The sequence below is a fragment of the Fonsecaea multimorphosa genome (genome assembly GCF_000836435.1).
Source record: "Fonsecaea multimorphosa CBS 102226 unplaced genomic scaffold supercont1.3, whole genome shotgun sequence".
Classification (NCBI taxonomy): Eukaryota; Fungi; Ascomycota; class Eurotiomycetes; order Chaetothyriales; family Herpotrichiellaceae; genus Fonsecaea; species Fonsecaea multimorphosa.
Window position 1 is genome coordinate 248,209 of NW_015971637.1, and position 20,222 is coordinate 268,430.

The 20,222-nt window shown below is 51.7% G+C and overlaps 6 protein-coding genes across 6 annotated transcripts; 2 read left to right on the forward strand and 4 right to left on the reverse strand.

Annotated features, from left to right (window-relative positions):
- Positions 1–450: 450 nt before the first annotated feature.
- Z520_01878 (uncharacterized protein) lies at positions 451–5,670 on the forward strand (the record flags this gene model as incomplete). The annotated part of the gene is made up of 2 exons (XM_016772392.1): positions 451–4,104; positions 4,180–5,670. The coding sequence occupies 2 exons, from the start codon at positions 451–453 to the stop codon at positions 5,668–5,670; spliced, it is 5,145 nt and encodes a 1,714-aa protein (XP_016635862.1).
- Positions 5,671–6,185: 515 nt separating this feature from the next.
- Positions 6,186–10,841, reverse strand: Z520_01879 (uncharacterized protein; the record flags this gene model as incomplete). The annotated part of the gene is made up of 1 exon (XM_016772393.1): positions 6,186–10,841. One exon carries the CDS (start codon positions 10,839–10,841, stop codon positions 6,186–6,188), a length of 4,656 nt encoding a protein of 1,551 aa, XP_016635863.1.
- Positions 10,842–11,416: 575 nt separating this feature from the next.
- On the forward strand, positions 11,417–12,074 carry Z520_01880 (uncharacterized protein; the record flags this gene model as incomplete). The annotated part of the gene is made up of 2 exons (XM_016772394.1): positions 11,417–11,543; positions 11,599–12,074. The coding sequence occupies 2 exons, from the start codon at positions 11,417–11,419 to the stop codon at positions 12,072–12,074; spliced, it is 603 nt and encodes a 200-aa protein (XP_016635864.1).
- An 89-nt stretch (positions 12,075–12,163) lies between these two features.
- Z520_01881 (uncharacterized protein) lies at positions 12,164–13,675 on the reverse strand (the record flags this gene model as incomplete). The annotated part of the gene is made up of 1 exon (XM_016772395.1): positions 12,164–13,675. The coding sequence occupies one exon, from the start codon at positions 13,673–13,675 to the stop codon at positions 12,164–12,166; it is 1,512 nt and encodes a 503-aa protein (XP_016635865.1).
- Positions 13,676–14,516: 841 nt separating this feature from the next.
- Positions 14,517–16,689, reverse strand: Z520_01882 (uncharacterized protein; the record flags this gene model as incomplete). The annotated part of the gene is made up of 2 exons (XM_016772396.1): positions 14,517–15,079; positions 15,132–16,689. 2 exons carry the CDS (start codon positions 16,687–16,689, stop codon positions 14,517–14,519), a joined length of 2,121 nt encoding a protein of 706 aa, XP_016635866.1.
- An 895-nt stretch (positions 16,690–17,584) lies between these two features.
- Z520_01883 (uncharacterized protein) lies at positions 17,585–19,168 on the reverse strand (the record flags this gene model as incomplete). The annotated part of the gene is made up of 3 exons (XM_016772397.1): positions 17,585–18,545; positions 18,601–18,688; positions 18,739–19,168. The coding sequence occupies 3 exons, from the start codon at positions 19,166–19,168 to the stop codon at positions 17,585–17,587; spliced, it is 1,479 nt and encodes a 492-aa protein (XP_016635867.1).
- Positions 19,169–20,222: the final 1,054 nt, after the last annotated feature.

A 20,222-nucleotide genomic window follows, 5' to 3' on the forward strand; every position in this document is an offset into this window, starting at 1 on the left:
ACCCTGTGTCGTTCTACTGCGGCTACGGTCATTGCCATAGATAGATTCCATGGACATACTTAAAACATCTTCCCTTCGACTGTAATCACCATCTCAAGGATTGACAGCTGAGATCAAAACCAACGCGTGAGAAAGACACTAAGACCGACGAGGCTGAATATCACGTGGACAACACCCGGAAAACTTTCCCAGATTGAACTGCGGACACTTCACTCAATGTCCAACGCGGCGCGGACGTGAGGACCGAACGTACTAGGTGGCCATTTGTGGTCAGGTATATATGTTTCTGGGGCAAATTGTTGCAATAGGCTTAGCCGAGCGTCTTCCATCGACCTGGAAACCCAGTCCACGAGAAAGGTGAAGAAAGCAGACATCGGACAGAACTAGGATGAACTCCTCACGCCCGTAGGTCCGACACCTGGGACACCTCCCCCGGCACCACGGCCCACCATGGCCGCCGTCAATGATGTTGAGCGTAACGACGATATACACCGTCCCAGCGTCGCGATGCCTCAGCCTTTTCCCTCGCAAATACAGACCACGTCACCGGCTGCGATGGACATGGTCCCTGATTCAACACTGGCGATTGCAATCGACCCAATCGCCCTCATTACGCAAGAATGCATAACGATCACGTCTGCCATGCGGAAACATGCCCGCTGGGCGCAGTCTTCGGTGTCTGCAATTCTGGGTGGAGGGGCTACAAGATTGCAAGAGAAGGACTTTCTACGCTCATCCTCGCAGAGTCGCCGGAGCAAAGGGCCGGTGATTCTGGATCCTGGCATGGCCAGGCTGAACGTCCCCACCACCTCGGACGATGAAAACTCCAGCCTGGCCAGTCGATGGGGCCTACGAGGTCGGAAGGGCAAGAGCATGCAGGATAACCCCTTGTTGACTGCCTTTGCGCGTCTCAGAAGAGACCTGGCTGGCTGCCGAGACGTGGCTGTCGTGGATGCTCCCGAATTGTTACACCCTTTCCTGCAGGTCATACGCAGTTCCTCGACGAGCGCCGCGATTACTAGTCTGGCGGTGATATCAATCACAAAGTTCTTTGCGTACAATATCATCACGGTTAGGTCGCCACGAATCTCTCAGGGTATGCACCTTCTCAGTGCGGCAATCACCCATTGCCGGTTCGAAGCTAGTGACACGGCGGCGGATGAGGTGGTCCTACTGCGCATTCTCAGGCTCATGGAGTTAATCATATCAAGGCCGGAGGGCCAGCTGCTGGGCGACGAAAGTATCTGCGAAATGATGAGCACCGGGTTAAGCATGTGCTGCCAGTCAAGGCTGTCAGAGGTACTCAGACGGTCTGCTGAGATGGCCATGGTCACCATGTGTCAGGTGGTGTTCAGCAGACTGAAGTCCCTGAAGGTGGAAGAGATACCGAAGTCAAGGAGCCGGTCGAATACGAGAACAACTCTGCTCAGTACCACCGAAGAATTGAAGATTGAACCGCCTATGACGGGCAGCGTCATGGGCAATGGTGAACTAGAGAGACCGAGTGTTGATGTTGATGGGCGATCCAGTGTCGAAGACGGTACTGGATCCAAGATTTCCAAAGATCCGCAGAATACCACGGCACCGGCGAGGGAAGATGAGTTCGATAGCGTGGAGCCATACGCCCTACCGTCAATCAAAGAGCTCTTCCGGGTTCTAATCGACCTTCTAGATCCACACGACAGAACACATACAGACGCGATGCGAATCATGGCCCTGAGAATCATTGACGTTGCCCTTGAAGTTTCTGGGCCTTCAATAGCGAAACAACCTGTTCTGGCAGCACTAGTCCAGGACGACCTTTGCCGCCATTTATTCCAGCTCGTCCGATCGGACAATATGGTCCTTCTGAACAGCTCTCTACGAGTCGCTGGAACATTGCTGGCTACATGTCGACAATTGCTTAAGCTGCAGCAAGAGCTGTTCCTTTCCTACTTGGTCGCTTGCCTGCATCCTCGTGTGGATATTCCCCAAGAACCAGGAATCGATCCGTCGCTGTATGAGGGTGTGCCCCAGTCTCCTAAACTGGTGAAACCAGCACCATCGCAGCCGAGCAGCGGTCGGTCAACCCCGGTACCGATTAAGGATAGGCAAAAGCTGGGACTAGAGGGTGGTACTAGGAGGCCGGAAGCCAGAGAAGCAATGGTTGAAAGTATTGGCACCTTGGTCCGCATCCCTGGCTTTATGGTGGAGCTCTTCCTCAACTATGACTGCGAGGTCGACCGGCAAGACCTCTGCGAAGACATGGTTGGACTTCTTTCAAGGAACGCCTTCCCAGACTCCGCTACTTGGAGTACTACAAATGTGCCACCACTGTGTCTGGACTCATTGCTGAGTTTCGTGCAGTTCATTGCCGAGCGGCTTGATCAGGAACTGCCAGCATGGGCGCATGAGCGGATAGACACTTTACGTTTGCAGCGAGCAAGGAAGAAGATTATCAAAAGTGGTGCGTCCAAGTTCAACGACGATCCGAAAGCAGGAGTGGCATATCTGGTCAGGAACGGCATCATAGCAAATCCAGATGATCCTATACAGGTGGCTCAATTTTTGAAAGGCACCTCTCACGTTTCCAAAAAGGTGCTAGGAGAGTTTTTGACGAAGAAGTCGAATGAACCACTGTTGATAGCATTCATCGGGTTGTTTGACTTTGAAGACAAACGCATCGACGAAGCTCTTCGGGAAGTGTTGGGATCGTTCCGTCTTCCTGGTGAAGCGGCACTTATCGAACGAATCGTCAACAATTTTACCGAAAAGTACTGCAGCACCGTCGCACCCGAGGAGATTGCAGATAAGGATGCTGCCTTTGTCCTGGCCTATGCGATTATCATGCTGAACACCGATCTCTACAATCCTAACGTTGCAAAGACACAGAAGCGAATGTCTTACGAGGACTTTGCGAGGAATCTTCGGGGCGTCAACGCTGGGAAGGACTTCTCCCCGGAACTGCTGCAGGATATATACGACGCCATTAAAGAGAACGAGATCATTCTCCCGGACGAGCACGAAAACAAACATGCCTTTGAGTACGCTTGGAAGGAACTCTTGCTGAAGACGCACGACGCCGGATCTTTGGAGTTGTGTGACACCAACGCTTTCGACGCAGAAATGTTCAAAGCTACTTGGAAACCGATAGTGGCGACTCTGTGCTATGTCTTCATGTCAGCTTCCGATGACGCTGTTTTCTCCCGAGTTGTGGTTGGATTCGACCAATGCGCGCAGATAGCGGCAAAATATGGGATTACTGAAGCCTTTGACCGCATTGTCTACAGCGTCAGTCACATCAGCGGATTGGCTGCAGAAGTTCCTCCCAGCACCTCCTTGAATACTGAAGTGCAAGTTGGGAAGAAGAGAATCATGGTCAGTGAAATGGCCGTGAGGCTCGGACGAGACTTTCGCGCCCAGTTATCGACCGTGTTACTATTCAGAATATTACAGGGTCATGAAGATGCCGTCGGCGAGACTTGGATTTACGTCGTGCGCATTTTGAGGAACCTGTTTGTCAACTCCCTCATCACGTTACCAAAGTTTGAGCAAAGCAGGTTTCAAAGCCTTGGCCAGATACCTTTACAACCACCATCACAAGTCATCGACCGAGATGGCCGACTCAGCGAAAGCGGCATCTTCTCGACGTTTACCTCCTACCTCTCAAGCTATGCCGCCGACGATCCACCAGAGCCCTCGGAAGAAGAGCTGGAGAATACACTTTCATGTGTTGACTGTGTGAAGGCATGTCGACCGGACAACGTCCTACAACATGTGGCCTCACTTCCTACTTTCCAAATCAAAAGTGTCGTGTCCACTCTTCTGTCTCAGATGGAAGAACTGTCGCCAGTCGTGACCGTCAAGCCTGAACGCCCTATCCCTGTTACTGTCAGGGTCAATGGCCACCGAATGCCAAAAGCTGGTCCCGAGTATGACCCTGGCTCCGTTTTCCTACTTGAGCTCGCGACGCTGCTTACACTAAGAGACGACGAAACGATCGCAGCGGCCGGAGAGCAACTCACCGGCTCCTTACAGAATGCAGTCAGAGACGCCTCAAATCTCCATCCTCTCGCAGCGTCAAGGGTCGTGCATTATCTTCTTGAATTATTGCGGTATAGCTACGTAAGTCTATCCAACAAACTATCCCACCCATTTCTGGTGTGAAATGCTTGTGACTGACACCGAAAAAACTTGCAGACCTACGACTTTATGCGTGCCCCCGTCGTACTCCACGCGATTTCAAGCTTCGATGACGCTGTGCTTGACCGAACGGCCTCGACTATAATACAAGGGCTCTCTAATGCCATTGGTGGTCCTTCTGCACTGCGAAACGAGATCACGAAATCCCCCGACTTCTGGTCGACGTTACAGCGACTGCACCAGCACAAAACAGAAGCCGAGCGTGTATTTGACATTCTAACCCTCCTTTCTTCTCCGTCTCCGAGCAAGGCACAAGACCAACAAGCTCTGACCGCAGATAATTTTGAATCAGCCATTTCCCTTGCAAACGACTTTGCATCTGCCGGCTCAATCGGCTCCATCCAAGAAAAGCGCCGTGACTTTGCTGCGAAACACGGCCGGCAAGCCAAGCCTGCAAAACCGGAAGACATTGCGATTGTCCAGCGGGCGAACAAAGCCATCGGGTTGATCTATCAGCTGACCGGTCGTGTCCCGGGTCTGATCGACCAGAGTCATCTGGAGAGGAATGAGGCTTGGGCTGCATACTGGAGTCCGATCTTTCGAGCCCTGTGCGCACAGTGTGTGAATCCGTGTCGCGAAGTGAGACATCGTGCACTGTCGGCTCTGCAGCGTACGTTGCTATCCGAGATGGTGGCGGATGAGAAAGGCAGGGCGAAGAAGGACCTACATACCGAATGGACGGCCATATTCGACGAGGTATTATTCCCGTTGACGCTTAGGTTGCTGAAGCCCGAGATATACCAGTTGGATCCGCCCGGCATGAACGAGACGCGAGCACAGATGGGCGGCTTACTCTGCAAGGTCTTTCTAAGGTATCTCGACAGGCTGAACGAGATCCCAGTGGTTCTTCCTCATAGCGAAGATGATGAGGGGGAAGAAGGAAATGGAGAGGATGAACAGAAAAGTGATGAGCAAGATGATGATGAAGACCAGCAGCGGCAGCAGCAAAAGACCACCGCCACCACCACTACAGCAAAAGGTGGCCAACAAGGCAGTGGCAGTGGCAGTGGCAGTGGCAACAAAATGACCGACGTCTGGATCAAGACCCTCGAGCTTCTCGACCGCCTGATGAATGCCGGGACTGTGGTCGAACAGCAAGGCGACGCGCTGGCAGAAGCTGTCCGGGAAGGTGTCAAGAATACGCTGCTCGTCATGGACGGGGCGGGCTATCTTGGTCGTCAGGAACAGGCTGCTGCTACCCCTCGCAGCCCACAACTCGCGCTCGACGAAAGTGCGGGAGAGGTTCAAATCTGGCCCGAGACGGTGAGGCGCTTGGATAGGTTTCTTCCTGGTCTGGTGCAGGAGCTGTTCCCACCCGAACACGAACCCGGACCTGAACAGACGTCTGCTGGTGGTACTCTTACCACTGGTGGTGAAGGCCGCGGCCGTGAAGACGAGAATCGTAAACCGCCTGCAGGACAGATGCCGCAACAGCAGCGGGGCAGTACAGGATCACGACCGCAGACGAGGGATGGCGAAAAGAGATGAAAAACAGTGGAAAGAAACATACCTAGGTAACCGTTACTCCCGCCATTACTCCGTAACTCGCGATTCGCATGGGAGAGAGAAGAGGGGCCCTTGGGGGCACTTTTCTAGCTACCTAGCGAGCTAGGTACTGTAACTAGGTAGCTAACGGCTATCACCCTGGAGTCGTCTCCTGTAGGAATAGGAGACGGGAGAGAATGACTGATTCATTCAACTCTCGGCTCTCAGAGTCTTCTGCTGGCGTTTTCTCCTCATCACAAATACTTTTTCGACACTGGTCGCGCTGGGAGCAGGCTGGCTGTGTAGCCAGTCACGCCCTTTCCCCAGCTCACCAACCGTCGAGAAAGATCCCATCCAGTATCGCTCCTCTCACGCCCTGTTCCAAAGAAGGACTTTCGTGATAATGTCGTGGTACCTCGTGCTGCTTTCCCAGCAAGTCGGTCAAGTCAACTCGAATGGAGTCGCATAAGGATATTCTTTGTGCCTGACTACCCTCAGCGTGGCCCTGCAATTCTCTCTCAACCATCGCCTACAAGCCCATTCTCCGCTCTGTTTCCTGTCTCTTCCTGGCCCCTCGCATCATCGGCCTCGTTCCTCGCACAATTGCAACCCCACTGACGCCGAAACTCGTCGATCTTCAATTTCCCCAGCTTCTTCAGCGCGGCCTTGCTCACTCGGACTTTGGTGTGTTTCGCTCCCCGTCCACGATCCGCTGCCACGATATTCCCATGAACGAAGAGGCCTACCTCCACCATAACCCCAGAGACAGCTTCGTCGCCTTCATCCTCACTTTGATCGTTGCCTCTCGTGGCGTTTGTGGTGAGCGGGACGCTGTTTTCTTGGACAGGGAGCGAAAACTTCCGACACCGAAATTCATGAACAAGGAGATTCACAAGGTACGTGGTGGGGTGGCGGTTTGCAAAAGTATCGTATGCCTCAATATCCTCGAAGAACCATTTGACGTGTTTTTCGAAGAAATACTCAATTTCCCGGTAATCGAAGCTGGAGTCGACAAGCACAGCGCCCAGATAACTCTCGACGAGGTCAGCCAGGACTTTTGGTACGTGACCTTCAGAAATTCGAGTCCAGAAATCGGCTCTCACGTCCTTCTGTTCCCACGCCTCTTGGACTTTGGATGCGTAGCGGGCTATATCATCGTAGACACCCATACTATTCGCATAGACAAGCTTGTTGAACCCCAGGACGACCGCCAAGGCAGCGAGGAATTTGTTCGATACCATGGCCATCTTGTGCTCGGTTAACCACTGAGGACCGCGAGTTGGGTTGGTGGAAAATAACCACCATATGCAAACCCAATCTAGGCAAGCGTCGCCCAAGAACTCGAGTCGTTGCAGATTTTGAACGGGCGAGTGCTGGTCGGAGGAGTGAGTAAAGGCTGAGCGTGCGAGACGAGGATGCTTAAAGCGATAACCGGTAGCTGTGAAGAGTTTATCGGCAATATCATTTGCAATTGGGTCATTCAATTCTGCTACCCAAGACGCCGGCTTGTACATTGGTAGGATCTCTTTCCACGAGTTGATGGCATGGTCTGAATGTTCCACCAACTTAGTGATCGCCTTGATCCCGAGATCGAACTTTTCCTCCGTGGGCAAGTGACGAGTGCTCATGATGCATGCTCCGATAGTGGCCTCACAGACATCAGCTATCGTCTTTTTTCCAAGCGCATGCTTGCGGTGTTTGTCTGTCACTTTGATGAGTCGACCTTTCTCGAGCTCCAAGAATTCAGGGTACCATGTATCACGCCAGTGCACGTCTGGAGAGCGGATGTAGCGAAAAAGTTCGTAGTGTGGAGCAGATGCAGTGGTACACAGCCGGTTGTTGGAGAGTAAGTTCATACGCTTGCAATGCATTCCTTCTTCGTCGCATGTTGAGCGGTTGAATACCGTAATCGTGGTCATCATCTTGAGCAGAGAGTCACCGAGAAATTCTAATCGTTGATAGTTCATAACTGCCCTCGGTTCCTCCTTGCCGAGCTGTGCTTCAACATCTTGCCCTTCTAGAATTAGTGCCTCGGTTTCAGTGCTATCGGCCCTGGTATGATCCTCCTGCGTATAAGCCTCTAGAGCAAGATCTAGAGGCACTCCGCTAAGATCAAGCTTTTCGAAAGCTTCCTGCACAATCAGGTAACTCTCCAATCGACGCAGGATGGAAGGCCACAGTAGACAAGTTTGGGCCACCGAGAACGAGATTCGACCAAGTTCCAGTGGTTGGGGGGCAATGTGACACATAGCATAGCGTGTTCGTTCTTTCGGGCATTCAATTAAGAAATTGCGACCCGCTATAACAACCTTAGCATTCAACACGGGCTGATTTGAATCGTACATCTTGGCGATAGACTGAGCGTGTTTTCTCCTTACTCCCCATGTGCTGTCGGAGAATTCAATGATGGTGTTCTTCGTGCTTTTCTGAGCCGACTTTGCACTCTCGGGAATAGGGTCCCAAATAGATTTTCCTGGCAAGACATTACTGGTGAAATAGCGGTATTTCCCACTTCCTGGGTCGACGACAAATGCATTGCACCATTTCTCTGCGTTTTGCCCTGCCTCTGCCGCACTTGTAGACGATTTCCATCGGTGGCGTTCTTGGAGTTGCGCGACCAAAAGCTCATCTACGTCCACAATTGACTCAAAACTCTCCTTCATCTCTCCCTTGGCTGGAGGTGCTAGCCAGTAGCTCATAGAGGTCGATGTTTGAGCATAGACTTTATTGAAAAAGTCGTGAAACACACCACGAAGAGTGAATGTCGTCAGAGCTCCAACCTGATCTGGCGTTACTGCGACCGGCCCTATGAACCGACTGAATTGGACGTGTTTCTCAACATTGTCGTCGACAAAGACAGAGAATTTGGGTATATCTGGAAGTGGTGTGCGCGTCAGAAGCAGCAAGCCGTCGGTGCACCAGGACGGTGATTTCGGCCCAACAGTGACATGGGTGACGAAAAGGTTTGTTGGCAGCATGGCCGATGTCGCACCGCTCTCAATCCAGAAATCTGGCTTCACCTTCTTATCATATTGTTCCTTATTCTCGGGAACCGCGGTTTTGGCATTGTGATTGGCTGGCTTGGCTTTGAAGAAGATGCTATTGAGATTTTCATCCAACAGATGGGCTTTGCGTAACTTGAGGAGACAGTGCCAGGCAGCGGACCGCTTCGCGAGTATCTTGTTTGATCGCGCCTCGCCTTTGGCACCTTTGACTTGGGCAGTGCGCTCGTCGTCCGTGATGGGAAGTATGACTCGGTACTGAAACATGTTTTCTTCGACATCGATCATCTCCTCATAAATTTCTGAGGAGACCGCTCCAACCTTCTTCAAGGACTCGGCATACCGACTCAGGAGCAATAGTGAATTGGAGTAGTTCGCAAGGACGCCAGAAGAGGTCTCGAAACTTCGACAATTTGCGTCTTTGGCCATGAGCTGCTTCAATTTTGAGCCCTGCCCCAGCAGGCGATCAGGGGGTAGTTGTTGACAAAACTTCCTTATATACTCATCTTGATCCATGGCAAAATTGACGTCTGCTTCTTGGGACTGGTTGCCTTCTTCGATCATATGAACAAAAATAGAGCCCTTCATCCGAGCCCTGCCACGGCTCTGCATGTACTGAATTGGTGTCCTGTACAGATCGAATCTGATCACCAGATTGCATTGAGGTATGTCGATGCCCTCTTCAGCGACGCTGGTGGCAAATATGATGTTGATGATTCCAGTACGAAATTTCTCCATGACGGCCTCTTGATCCTTCCATGAACTTTTCAGATCCGAAGCTGATGTGATACCCATGAGGACGCCAGCTCGTAGATTCGGGAGACTGAGAGACTCGAATAAGTCACAAAGAATAAGTGCCGTCAACCTCTCCTCCACAAATACGATTGACCGAGTTGTGGCTGCATGCGAAAAGCGGGTTTTGAGTTCGCTATACAGCTTTTGCACTTTGGAAGATAGATCACGGTCCGAACCAACCTCTGGGGCCTCAAATGAATGTTTTTGGACGATCGAAAATGCCTCACGGAGAGAATCTAGAGCCGCCCCTCGACCCTTGTTCTCGGTGATGTCAGTGTAAGCCTTGCTTCGTTCAAATTTTCGGAGAATGAGTGTCGATTCGTACTCAGAAGTCGGGAAGGCGTATTGCCAGAGCCTGTCTGCTGCCCAGGCGCCAAGTTGCCGGGAAGCCGTGCGAGCGAAGCGGAAGTATGGCTCGAATTCTTGGAACGAGCCGCATAGGGGTTTGAGTTGCGAGTAGAGGGGAGTTTCGAACTCAGCCTCCAATGGAGGATAAATCCATCTGACATCTTTGGCTCGAGGTGCAAAGTCGAAGACGGACAAGTCATTTGTGGTCACGATTTTGCTCTGCAATAATGTTTCCAGGTCCTCAGCAACTTTGCTAATATCCCGCCTAGAGTCGACAGGGGACGCGGTCATGCCGAAAATACGGGGTTTGTCTCCACGCCATTTGAGATAATAATCTCGGATAATTCTCGAGTATGGGTGGTTTTTCTTGCAGTGGTGGGCTTCGTCGAAGACAAGAAGTGAGATCTGGCCTACTTTCAGGTAGGAGTGCATGAGGCACGAGTCCAGTACCGCAGCTGTGCACACGACCACACCATTTTCAGCAAAAATTTTGTCCCATTCTGCTTTTTCCCACAGAGCGTCCGAGGCATCACCGAATAGCGGGATGACCTTCTGCGGCAGGTTGTTGGAGAGGAAGCGGGCCTGTTGTCGAGCGAGGTGGACGCTGTTGACAAGGAAGAAGACGATCTTTGGTGATTTGCCCCGGCTTCGATCGATGAGTTCTTGTTGCAGGTAATGTCTGATGAGCAACGCCGCAATGAGGGTTTTGCCACTGCCTGTGTCCAGGACAGCGATAACATTCTCGTCCCTGGCCTTTTCGAACAGTTCTTGCTGATATTCACGGGCTCGATCGATGATGGCGTTTGACTGTTGATTCTCCTCGTGGTTCGGGGTCTGGTTCTGATCGTGGTTGTTCAGATAGTTGTTGAGAGTAATCTTGTTAGCCTCTTGCTCAGCGAAGCCATCTGGATCGGTATACTCAGGTTCAGATTCGTTCTCGGACTCTGTAAGGTAGTCTGACTGAGATTGATCCACATCAAGCGTAGAATTGTGGCCTTCCAGGACGGCGAGCTTATCGGTTTCCTCCATCCTGCCGACGGTGAGAGGGGGCATAAGGCTGCAGACATCAAGAAGGAGACGTGGCCGCAACCGATGTCACTATTTGTAGTTCAGGGATTGAAAACATTTGGCAGAGAGTGAATAAATAAAACGCAGTGACGAGAGTTGGGGATGGTAGGCAACGCGCAGGCAAGCAAACGGATTCACGGCAGTGTCTAACCCGCGCCTTCTTACCTCAATACATCATGTCCAAGAATCTTGCAGCAGTCACACTCCCTCTCCATCTGGCAGAATATAGAAGGAAGTAGATGGGGGACGCCCGTATCACAAACCATCAATACCTAGCGAGTAGATACTAGTAGCGATGTTGTGTGGGTAATTAGCGAGCCCATTGGACCTTGCGACTGCCAGGGACCAACCTTAGCCAGGGGCAATTTTGGATCTCAAGGGGACTCTATGCACTCCAACATTATGTCATTCCTTGTCGCGACAAGCCACCAAACAATTACCTAGGTATGAACTGGGGCAATCCTCAATTCCAACCACGTTGAGGATTGAGGCGACAACCCACGAGATACTCGGTACAGACGAAGTTCACAGCTGCAATGGGACCTTTCTTCGCCGCCTTCATTGCGCTTCTTGCGCTGGCCAGTGCCCATGGCTCTCACTCACAAGAGGAGCTGGCCAATCCCGCAGACGACTGGGCGTTGTACCATATGCAGGAAGAACACCGTACGTGATTACTGGTCTCTGGTTGATTAGACTGTTTTCTGACAGACACGTACAGACATCTCCAACTTTGATCCAGCCTCATTCTTCTCACTCCATGACTTCAACAACGATGGCGCATGGACGCCTGACGAAGTGCGCCGAACATACGGTCTCGACGATGAATCTCTAAAAGCCACACCCGCCGATGATAAGGATCGGGCCGTCCTTAATGTCTTCAAATTGTTTGACCCTCATAGCACCGGCCTCATCACTCGCGAGCAATGGCTTGAGGGCATACGTGCCGGCAAGAAGCTGCCAGACTCTGGCTTGGGCCCAGGTCATCACGGCGACGACGAATACGAGTATGAAATCCACCATTTTGAGAAATACCATGATGAGAATACGAAAGAGGAGGATCTCATCCATCCCGAAGATATCGAGCATTTCAGAAAGCACGACATGAGGGAAGACGAGGCTGATCGCATCCTGAGAGAACAACAACAGAGCATTGTGGAGAGGAACATTCCGCTCAAATTCAGGAGACAACCATGAGGTTTGCAAGGCGTTCCCGGCAGGTCACGGGCGTGGAAAAAGAATCTGTAAGAATACAAAATAGAAATGATTGGAAGGAGAAACGGACATCAACCATTGGGTTTGATCTCGATATCAAATACACAATGCATAACGCCCGGCGCATACGTCTTGACTTGCTCAACATGTGCACAAGAGGCTGCGTAAGGATATCGAGCTTCTCGCCGTGTCAGTCCATCAAGTTCTCTCACAATTTCTCCTCCCATCACATCGATCTGCCGGGCATCGACGTTCTCGTGGACATGCAACCATCCACCTGTCCCCCCGTCGCTCAAGCCCGCTACCACTTTGACGGCACCCTGCCAACTAGCTCTCGAAGAAGGGAGAAGTCCAAGATTCGCATGCCTGACATTCAATCGTAGCCTTATCCTTCCCTCGTCCATTTCAATCCTTCCATATTCGCGTTGCATCTCCTCGAGGACCTTCCACGCCCACTTGTTGTCTCCCAGGAAGGCCACGCATCTGACGACAGCTTCCTGTTCGCCCGCGTGATCGCCCCTTTCAATCTCCTCCACCAAATCCCTGATACTTAGCTGCCCTTGCAGACACCCCGTCTCGCCGACTCTGACTACCAAGCACCTCCATCCATTTTTCTCGCATCCCCTCCTCAACCCCTCGATGCTCCACGGATTGATATCCCAGCCGTAGACGCGCCGCGCCCCTCTCGAGAGATAGCAGGATGCAAAGTATCCGATGCCGACGTAGAAATCGACCACATCGAGCTCGCCAATCTGTTGGTGGTGCAACAACTCAGGCTGGCCGAGGCCGGGGAAATGCGACTGCAGGCCCAGGATCCGGGCCTTCTCGGAGATATTTCCCCGACTGAACATTGTGTACAATGGCGCCCAGCACTGCACGATCCCTTGGTGTTGCGACGTGGATATCCAGAAAGCCTCGTCGAAGTCCTTGGCCGTGGGGTGCAGTATCAGCCTGCCTCGATGGTGTGGGTCATCGGGCACGGGGCCCCAGTCGCCGTACACGGGGACCAGACCTGACGGACAGCGAAGGACGTTCTGTTCCTTGGGCGTAGTAGTAGTCTGCACCGTGGTGTCCACGGACCTGTCCATATCATCGACACCATCGGCGCCGCGTCCTCCATTATCAACCTCGGCCGCAATAGGCGCATTGATCGCAACCCGCGAGACACCCATGCCCTTAAAACCCTCTTCAGCGACGTATCGGAACAGCTCCATCCTGTCTCTCTCACCAAGCGCATGATAGAATGCCGTCCACCGCGGATTCTGCATCGCGAAATTCGGTGGAAGGAGGAGCAGCGGCGGGTAGAGTGTATACCGCTTTGGCATGTCCGTGGTAGCCACCTGCAGAGTTGCGAGTGCCGATGATGGTCCTCCATCTTGCTCGCCATCATTCGCGGCAGAGATCAAAGTCGAGCCATTGGTGCCGCTGTCTGCAGTGTCATCGCGCCGAGCCTGCAGTGCTTTGCAGAACTCGACAATGCCTCTGACCAGAGGATTGTTCGGAGCCTTCTCCTTCTTGGGCAACTTGGGTCGGCCGTCTTGCGGCGAATAATGACCCTGTGGTCGTGTCGTTTCTGTCGGCATTGTGTCCGAGGGATGGTGTCTTTCTCATGTTTTACGTAGTGATATCCCATACAACTCTCTTCCTCATCAATTCTCTGACCGCCTCGCAATGCTTGGTTCGGGGCCTTAGTGCAGACGCTGGCGAAAGGATTTTACATTCGGTGCCCTCCAGCCTTGTCTGACGAGGCATGGTCTCTGATTGGCTATCAACTAGAAGAGTGCTTCTCATTTCCCTGCAGACCGCGTCGACGAGGCTTATGAAGAGAATCAATACAGTGTCCCGAATGCCCATAGAGCACAAATGCTACTAGATATCGCGACGATGATCTATGTGTATATCTCAAAGGCCGGTGGCTCTGGCATTTTGGGAGGAGGTCTTCAAGACAACGCGGCTCAATATACCCCTGTTGCAACACCACTATTTGCTGCTCGTACTCCAGACGCTGCCGTGCGAGATATGAGACATCATTTTCTCCAACATGACGGGATTCTCTGTGAAGACTTCGAATACCTCTCTTTTCTGACCTCTTTCAGATATTGCGTCCTCTTCGCCCTGGCTCGATCGATCCTCAATCCAAAGTCGCGAGGGTATATTGCTCGATCCCAAAACACGGAGAATGTAGCTTTTGAAAAATGTCGATTCGACGTTTTTGATCCTAACTCACCCTGTCTTCTCGGCTCCTACTCTGGTCGAATATGATATGCTGACACCGGCACCCGAGCTGTAAAGCGCAAGACACTCGCTAAATCAAGTCGGTATTTGCGACCTAAAATCCAACCACATCCAGAAAATCATGACGCCTTCATTAATGCTTCGGAACTCCTTTCAAATGTTCCTCTCCAACTGTTTTGCGCCTACAAATCACCCAGCGACACCAACCTCCTTAGCTTGGGCGATCATCATGTTCAATACTGCCTTCTCGTCCGGTGAAAAATCTCGTTTCAGTTCTGCGTCGGTTGTCAGACAGCACATGTTGCTTTCCTCCAATTGCCAGGCACCGGGCTCTCGGATATCTCGTGGCTCAATTAGGTAGTGGTCGAATTTGCCGAACTTCTTCTGTTTCTTGTCGGCGAACTTGTTGTCCAAAAGCCATCCGTTGAACCAAAGCGGTTTGCCATGCACATCCAAATGGAGAAGCTGTGGAGCACAGATAGTGTAATTCAAGGGCTCGGGCATGTCCTCAGGTTCCTGCTCTTCGATTTCTTCCGGGACTTCGTACTCTTCCATAACCTCCTCCCCGTTCTCATCCCGTCTGGGCTCGCCGTTTTCGTCCATGACTGGCCTCTTCTTCTTCACCATTACAGGCTTCTTCTCTTCCTTTTTGGGCTCTTGAACGACACCCATGGTGCCAGCGTCGCCTTGATGGAAAGCATAGTCTTGGTCTCCTACAAGCTCCCAACCGAGCCAGAAGGTCTCTTTGTCACCTGGAAAGATTGTCAGCAAAGGCAGCCGCTGGAACGTAAAGACCAAGCTTACCGTAAACCATATCATAGATTCCGACCCTGCCTTCGTCTTTATTTCCGTCTCGGTCAGGGCCATTCATTCGCGTAACCAAGAGAAGGGCGATGAAGTGGCGCCATTTGTCGACCACAATAACGCCCGATTCTTGCATGTGGCCGCTATCGCCCGTCCAGAAGCGGCTTTGCTTCACTTGTCTCGAAATGGGCTTGGGCAAAATCTGTTGAAGCCAACGCTTCTTCGACTCTGGCATGATCAGACGATCCCTGAAGAAAAGAGCACCCGCTTTCTGGTAGGCGGGATCCTCGAACAAGACTTCCGGGTTGACGAAAAACAGACTGTCGGCATCAATGAAAATGACCTCGCGGAAACTGGAATATAGAATTGCGAACGGCTTTGCGGCCCAGCCCGCCAATTTCCAGCCCTCATCATTCACCATTTGCGCAATGTCTCGAGTGAGCACACCGTCCAGGCTTTCCAGATCAGAACGGTAGTCTTCAGAGAGATCTGAATCACCCAAGTACATGATCTCAATTGGCAATGTGCATCCTAGTTTCCGAAATGTGGGGATAATTGTGAGCAGGAAAGGGGCCTGGTCATCACCTGCTGTCAGGACAATACCCCTGCCTCCCTTTTTGAAATGTGAATGGAGAGTCATGTGATCAGGGAAGTAGGGTGCCGTCCATGGGAAGAGTAGTTGTCCGAACTTAACCAAGAAGTATCGATATGCCTCATAGGCATGGATTGTTTGAGCAAGAGGGGACTCGCCGAAGTCTTCGTCGGAAGGTTGGTGTTGATGGTGCCGCAGATACTGGATAACGTCGTCCCGCACGTAGCTGCCGCCTTCTTCGTCAAAGGTGAGATGAAGCTCTTCCCAGGCCTCGAAGAATTTCTTATACTCGCGGACCCGCAAACCCATTTCGCGAAGTTTCTCCTTTCCGGTTCCCTCAACAGCTCGTAGCAGGTCTCTACCTTCCATTTCACCGGGAAGAAGACTAATTACTCTTGCGAGAGCCTTCTCGAATTTGGGGCGTTCGGCAAATGAGCTGGGGTTAGCCGGTGGCTTGGTTGATCCTGAATGGCTGGACCCTTTGGGGGAATAAGACTTTGGCTCTGTAGCTATATCATCCTGTTTGGAGAAAATAGGCTGTCCGTCCTCCTGGTCTGGTTGTAGAGGGGTGTTCGGTTTTTGCATGGGTGCTTCAACTGGAGGGGCCTCAAAACGCATCTCCGGATTTGATTTGGGTTCTGTGGGGTCATGAGCGATCGCATTGCCTGAGAGCTGTTCTTGACTTGGAGCATCGTTTGGCGTCGCTCGAAATAAGGGGTCGGAGTCTGACGAAAGCTCCTTTGATCTATCGGCAGGCGATACAATCTGGGGTTGGATTGTCGAGGCTGGGCCTCCAGAGGTGAGGAGGTATATTAGAGGAACGCATAGCAGTAATATAATTATAAGAAGTCCCTGCCGTGACCGTAGACTTCGTCGTGTTGGTCCCGCATATGGTAAGCCAGGGAAAGAACGACCCTCCTTGAGGGGCGCATGCTTTGGGGTGAACATGCCTCCAGGGGAGCGCATTTGAGAGGTCCGACAGTGATAGTCGCTGAGTATTGCTCAGTCCGACCGATAGACGTTGATGCCAGATGTCGTTTCAGCCGGCCGATATTCCCAAAAAGTCAAAAGCGACGTCTTAATAAGTGGCGAAACACGCGTTCCAGACGCGACAAGGGGGCAATTTCTTCCCCTTTACGCCTTTGCAGCAGATCTCCAAAAAAAAACCAATCAGTCTAGTCTATGGTACGAGATTAAATGATTGCTCAGAAATGGTCATGATGGAAAGAGATGCAGAGGTACAAGTGGGATGTCGTTGAAAAAGGGATCTGATATGAACCAACAAGGGGGCGTTGAAGATGGAGGTCAGAAAACTTGGTCGAGAAGCTGAAGAACTCGTATCCCTTGCCCCCTCCCATATCTCCCCATCTCCCCATGTGGACTAGCGCGACTCGGCTGTCGCTTCCACTTTGGGCTCCACTTTGTTTCACTTTTGATGCTGCGCCTTGGCCGCCTCTCACCCCTTTTTCCTTCTCATCAGACCAGGATGCGACAATTCCTCGACATGGTAGAAGGTGGGTGACATTCCCTACGAATACACCGCCAAGGATGAAACGCTCGTCTCAAAGATTATGGTGCCACAGATGCCCGTTTCTTCCGTCGATGACTTGCATGAGATCCCCGCCGTTGGGAGATCTGCAGCTAACCCTGAACGCATCTGCGAGGAGCCTCAGGCACATTGCTATAAATAGCGCCCACAAACAATTTCCCGCTTGCTGAAAAGGTCAATGCGACAGAGCTTTTGGAATGTGCCACGCAATGTCGACGTCCAAGACCACCCTCGGTCGATGCGAGGTATGCTGAGGATGCTGTGGCTGGAGATAGGTTCTGTATCATTCAGGACCATATCCTCTCAAAGTGATCAAGCCATCCTCTGTTTCGGGAGCCTGGGAACCAACAGCCACACAGCTAGGCACAGCACCAAGGCTGCCAGAATGATAGGTTGCAACACTTTGACTCCCTTGGCATTTGCAATCGCTCCAACAGCAAACGGCAGCACACAGGCACCGCTCGCCCCGAAGGCAGCGGCAAACCCCACCGCGGGTACGTGCAGCCTCTTCGGGAGCAACTTGGTAAGGGCCACAATGGCTGCGGGGAACATAGGCCCCAGGAAAAAACCTAGCATGCCAATCATGACTGCGCTGACGACAAAGTTGGGAATGAGCCAGAACATCAACTGAAGGGCCACGCTGCACAACAAGTACACGGCTATCGCGTGCTTTTCTGTCTTGAATACCCGAGCCGTCACGAAGCCGAGTATCAACCGACCAGTGGTAATGCCCAGCCAAAACCCCATCGATGTGAGACCGGAGGCAAACGGCGAGCCTTTCCTGACGTGCCACATGAAGCTCACTATCCACCCGCCAACACTTACCTCGACACCCACATAGATAAGCAGGAATACCGAGGCGAGCATGGTCACTTTCTGCTTGACCGCTTCCAAAGTCTTGCTCTTGCCCTTTGCTCTTTTGCCGAGCGGATTGAGTTTAGACAGAATGTTTTGTTGCTGGTCGACTTGACCACCAGGGCCCGTACTATCCGAGGTGGTCGGCGTACTTGATTCAGAAATATCCATGTTGGCAGTCTGAGGGTGCTCGGCATTATAGGCACGACCGTCCGCTTTCCAGAAAGTGCCAACGAGAAATATAACCTCAACGAGGGCTGCACCCACCATTAGGTAGTAGAATTCGTACCATCGCCAGCCCGCTTTAGTGACCAGCGTTGTCGCGATCAAAGGCGAGAGTGCTGCGCCGAGTCCGTAAAACCCGTGCAAGAAGCCAAGCACTTCATTTGCATTGGCCATGTCTCCAATCCAGGCATTCCTGTGGCAGCAATTTTAGCATTCATGGGACCAGAAGGCCAATGACTTCAACTCACCATCCGCTATCGCCCAAACCATTGCCAAAGCCGGCAAGAATAAAGACTATTACCAAGACAGGATACGGCGGATGAACACATATGGCAGCTATGACAACATGTTGGTCTTGGATCCCATTTCAACCTCAAGGTACTCACTATAAGCGCACAAGTGGGATATGCTCATGATCCATGCAACGCCTCTTTGTCCGTACACTGTGTGGATGTAGTTGTTCAACAGAGCAGACATCGTATAACCAACTATTGGTGACAGAAATATCAGACTGATGACTGTATAGTTGACGCCGTAGAATGTTTCGAGGTAGGGGATTAGCGCCCCGTATGCACCATCATTAGCACCCAAAATGATAAAGGAGTAGAAGGTCCCTAGACAGCGCCACATGTTGATTCTTGGGGAGTTCCATTTTTGCAATTGAGGCGTAGCAGTCGAGGGAGGAGGTAAGGCTCCGGCCGATAAATCTTCCTGAACAGGCACGCTCTTGCCTGTGTCTTGCGGTTGATGGGACTTCGAGGGCAGCTCAAGAACGACCGTAGAGCCTCCGTAAGACGAGGAATTATTGATCTGCATTTTGCCGAACCCCTTATATGGCTTTCGATATCCTCAGAAAAGAATTAAAGGCTTCGCTTGTAGCTATAAGGGCCTGAGACGGGATTTTGGGACAACTAAGGACGACATATATGCATAGCTAGGTCCTGAATATACTGGACTCCTCATGTCCCAGGAATATGCGGTGGAGGAAAATGTCCTCTTACGAAAGAGAAAACGAGTCAACACAGACGAATGATCTCACTTATCCGAAGATGAGCCACGCGGAGTTGGCTCGCAGACCGTGAAGAGATGGCGGGCCGATATTGGCGAACAACATCCAGGCTGATTTTCCTGATCCAGACAAGTGCCAGCCTAGATCCCGCTTTCGGCTCCCATGAATTCTCGCTGAATTGTTCGGTTGAACTATTCGCTGTTATCCACTTGGCAGTCGTGGGAGTGGCTGGTGGTTCAAGAAGCGGAGGAGATTCTCAATCACTCCGAATGCTAGTGGTGCTATGCCGTACCATGTCATCCTTGGCATTTTATACGGTGGACCAAGTGGCGCCGGCCGCCATTCACATCTCTATGGTCCGCCATACATTGTGCCAAGCATCCATTGTTGAAAGACGCGTCTTTTTAACACGCTAACAATTTGATGTGACTTGCACTTGCTGCCTCAACTGCTACTCGTACTACTCACTGCCACTACCCGTTACTCGTGGACGATTGCTCACGCAGAAGATGATTCTTTATGTGAGAATCTAGGTTGGCTGTCTTCTCCCTTCATGCTGACAGTGTCTAACCATAGTTCTTCACACCTTGTCTTTCACTAACCCACAGAACCTCACTGTGCAGGTGAAGCGTGAAGCTCTGGGGAGGCAGTAGACAAAATCCCCTACTACTGCCGGACTCTGCCTTGAGCATGAATGATTCGGCAATTGAGGCACTCAAATGTCTTAACAGAAACAGCCTGCTCGCTCATTAAGAGTCCGCACTCATCAAATCGCAGGTGGGGCGACTCATCTCGGACACAACTTCAAACAAACTGAGAAATACTTGAAAGTCGCCTCACTTATCTTTCACTACCCGGTGA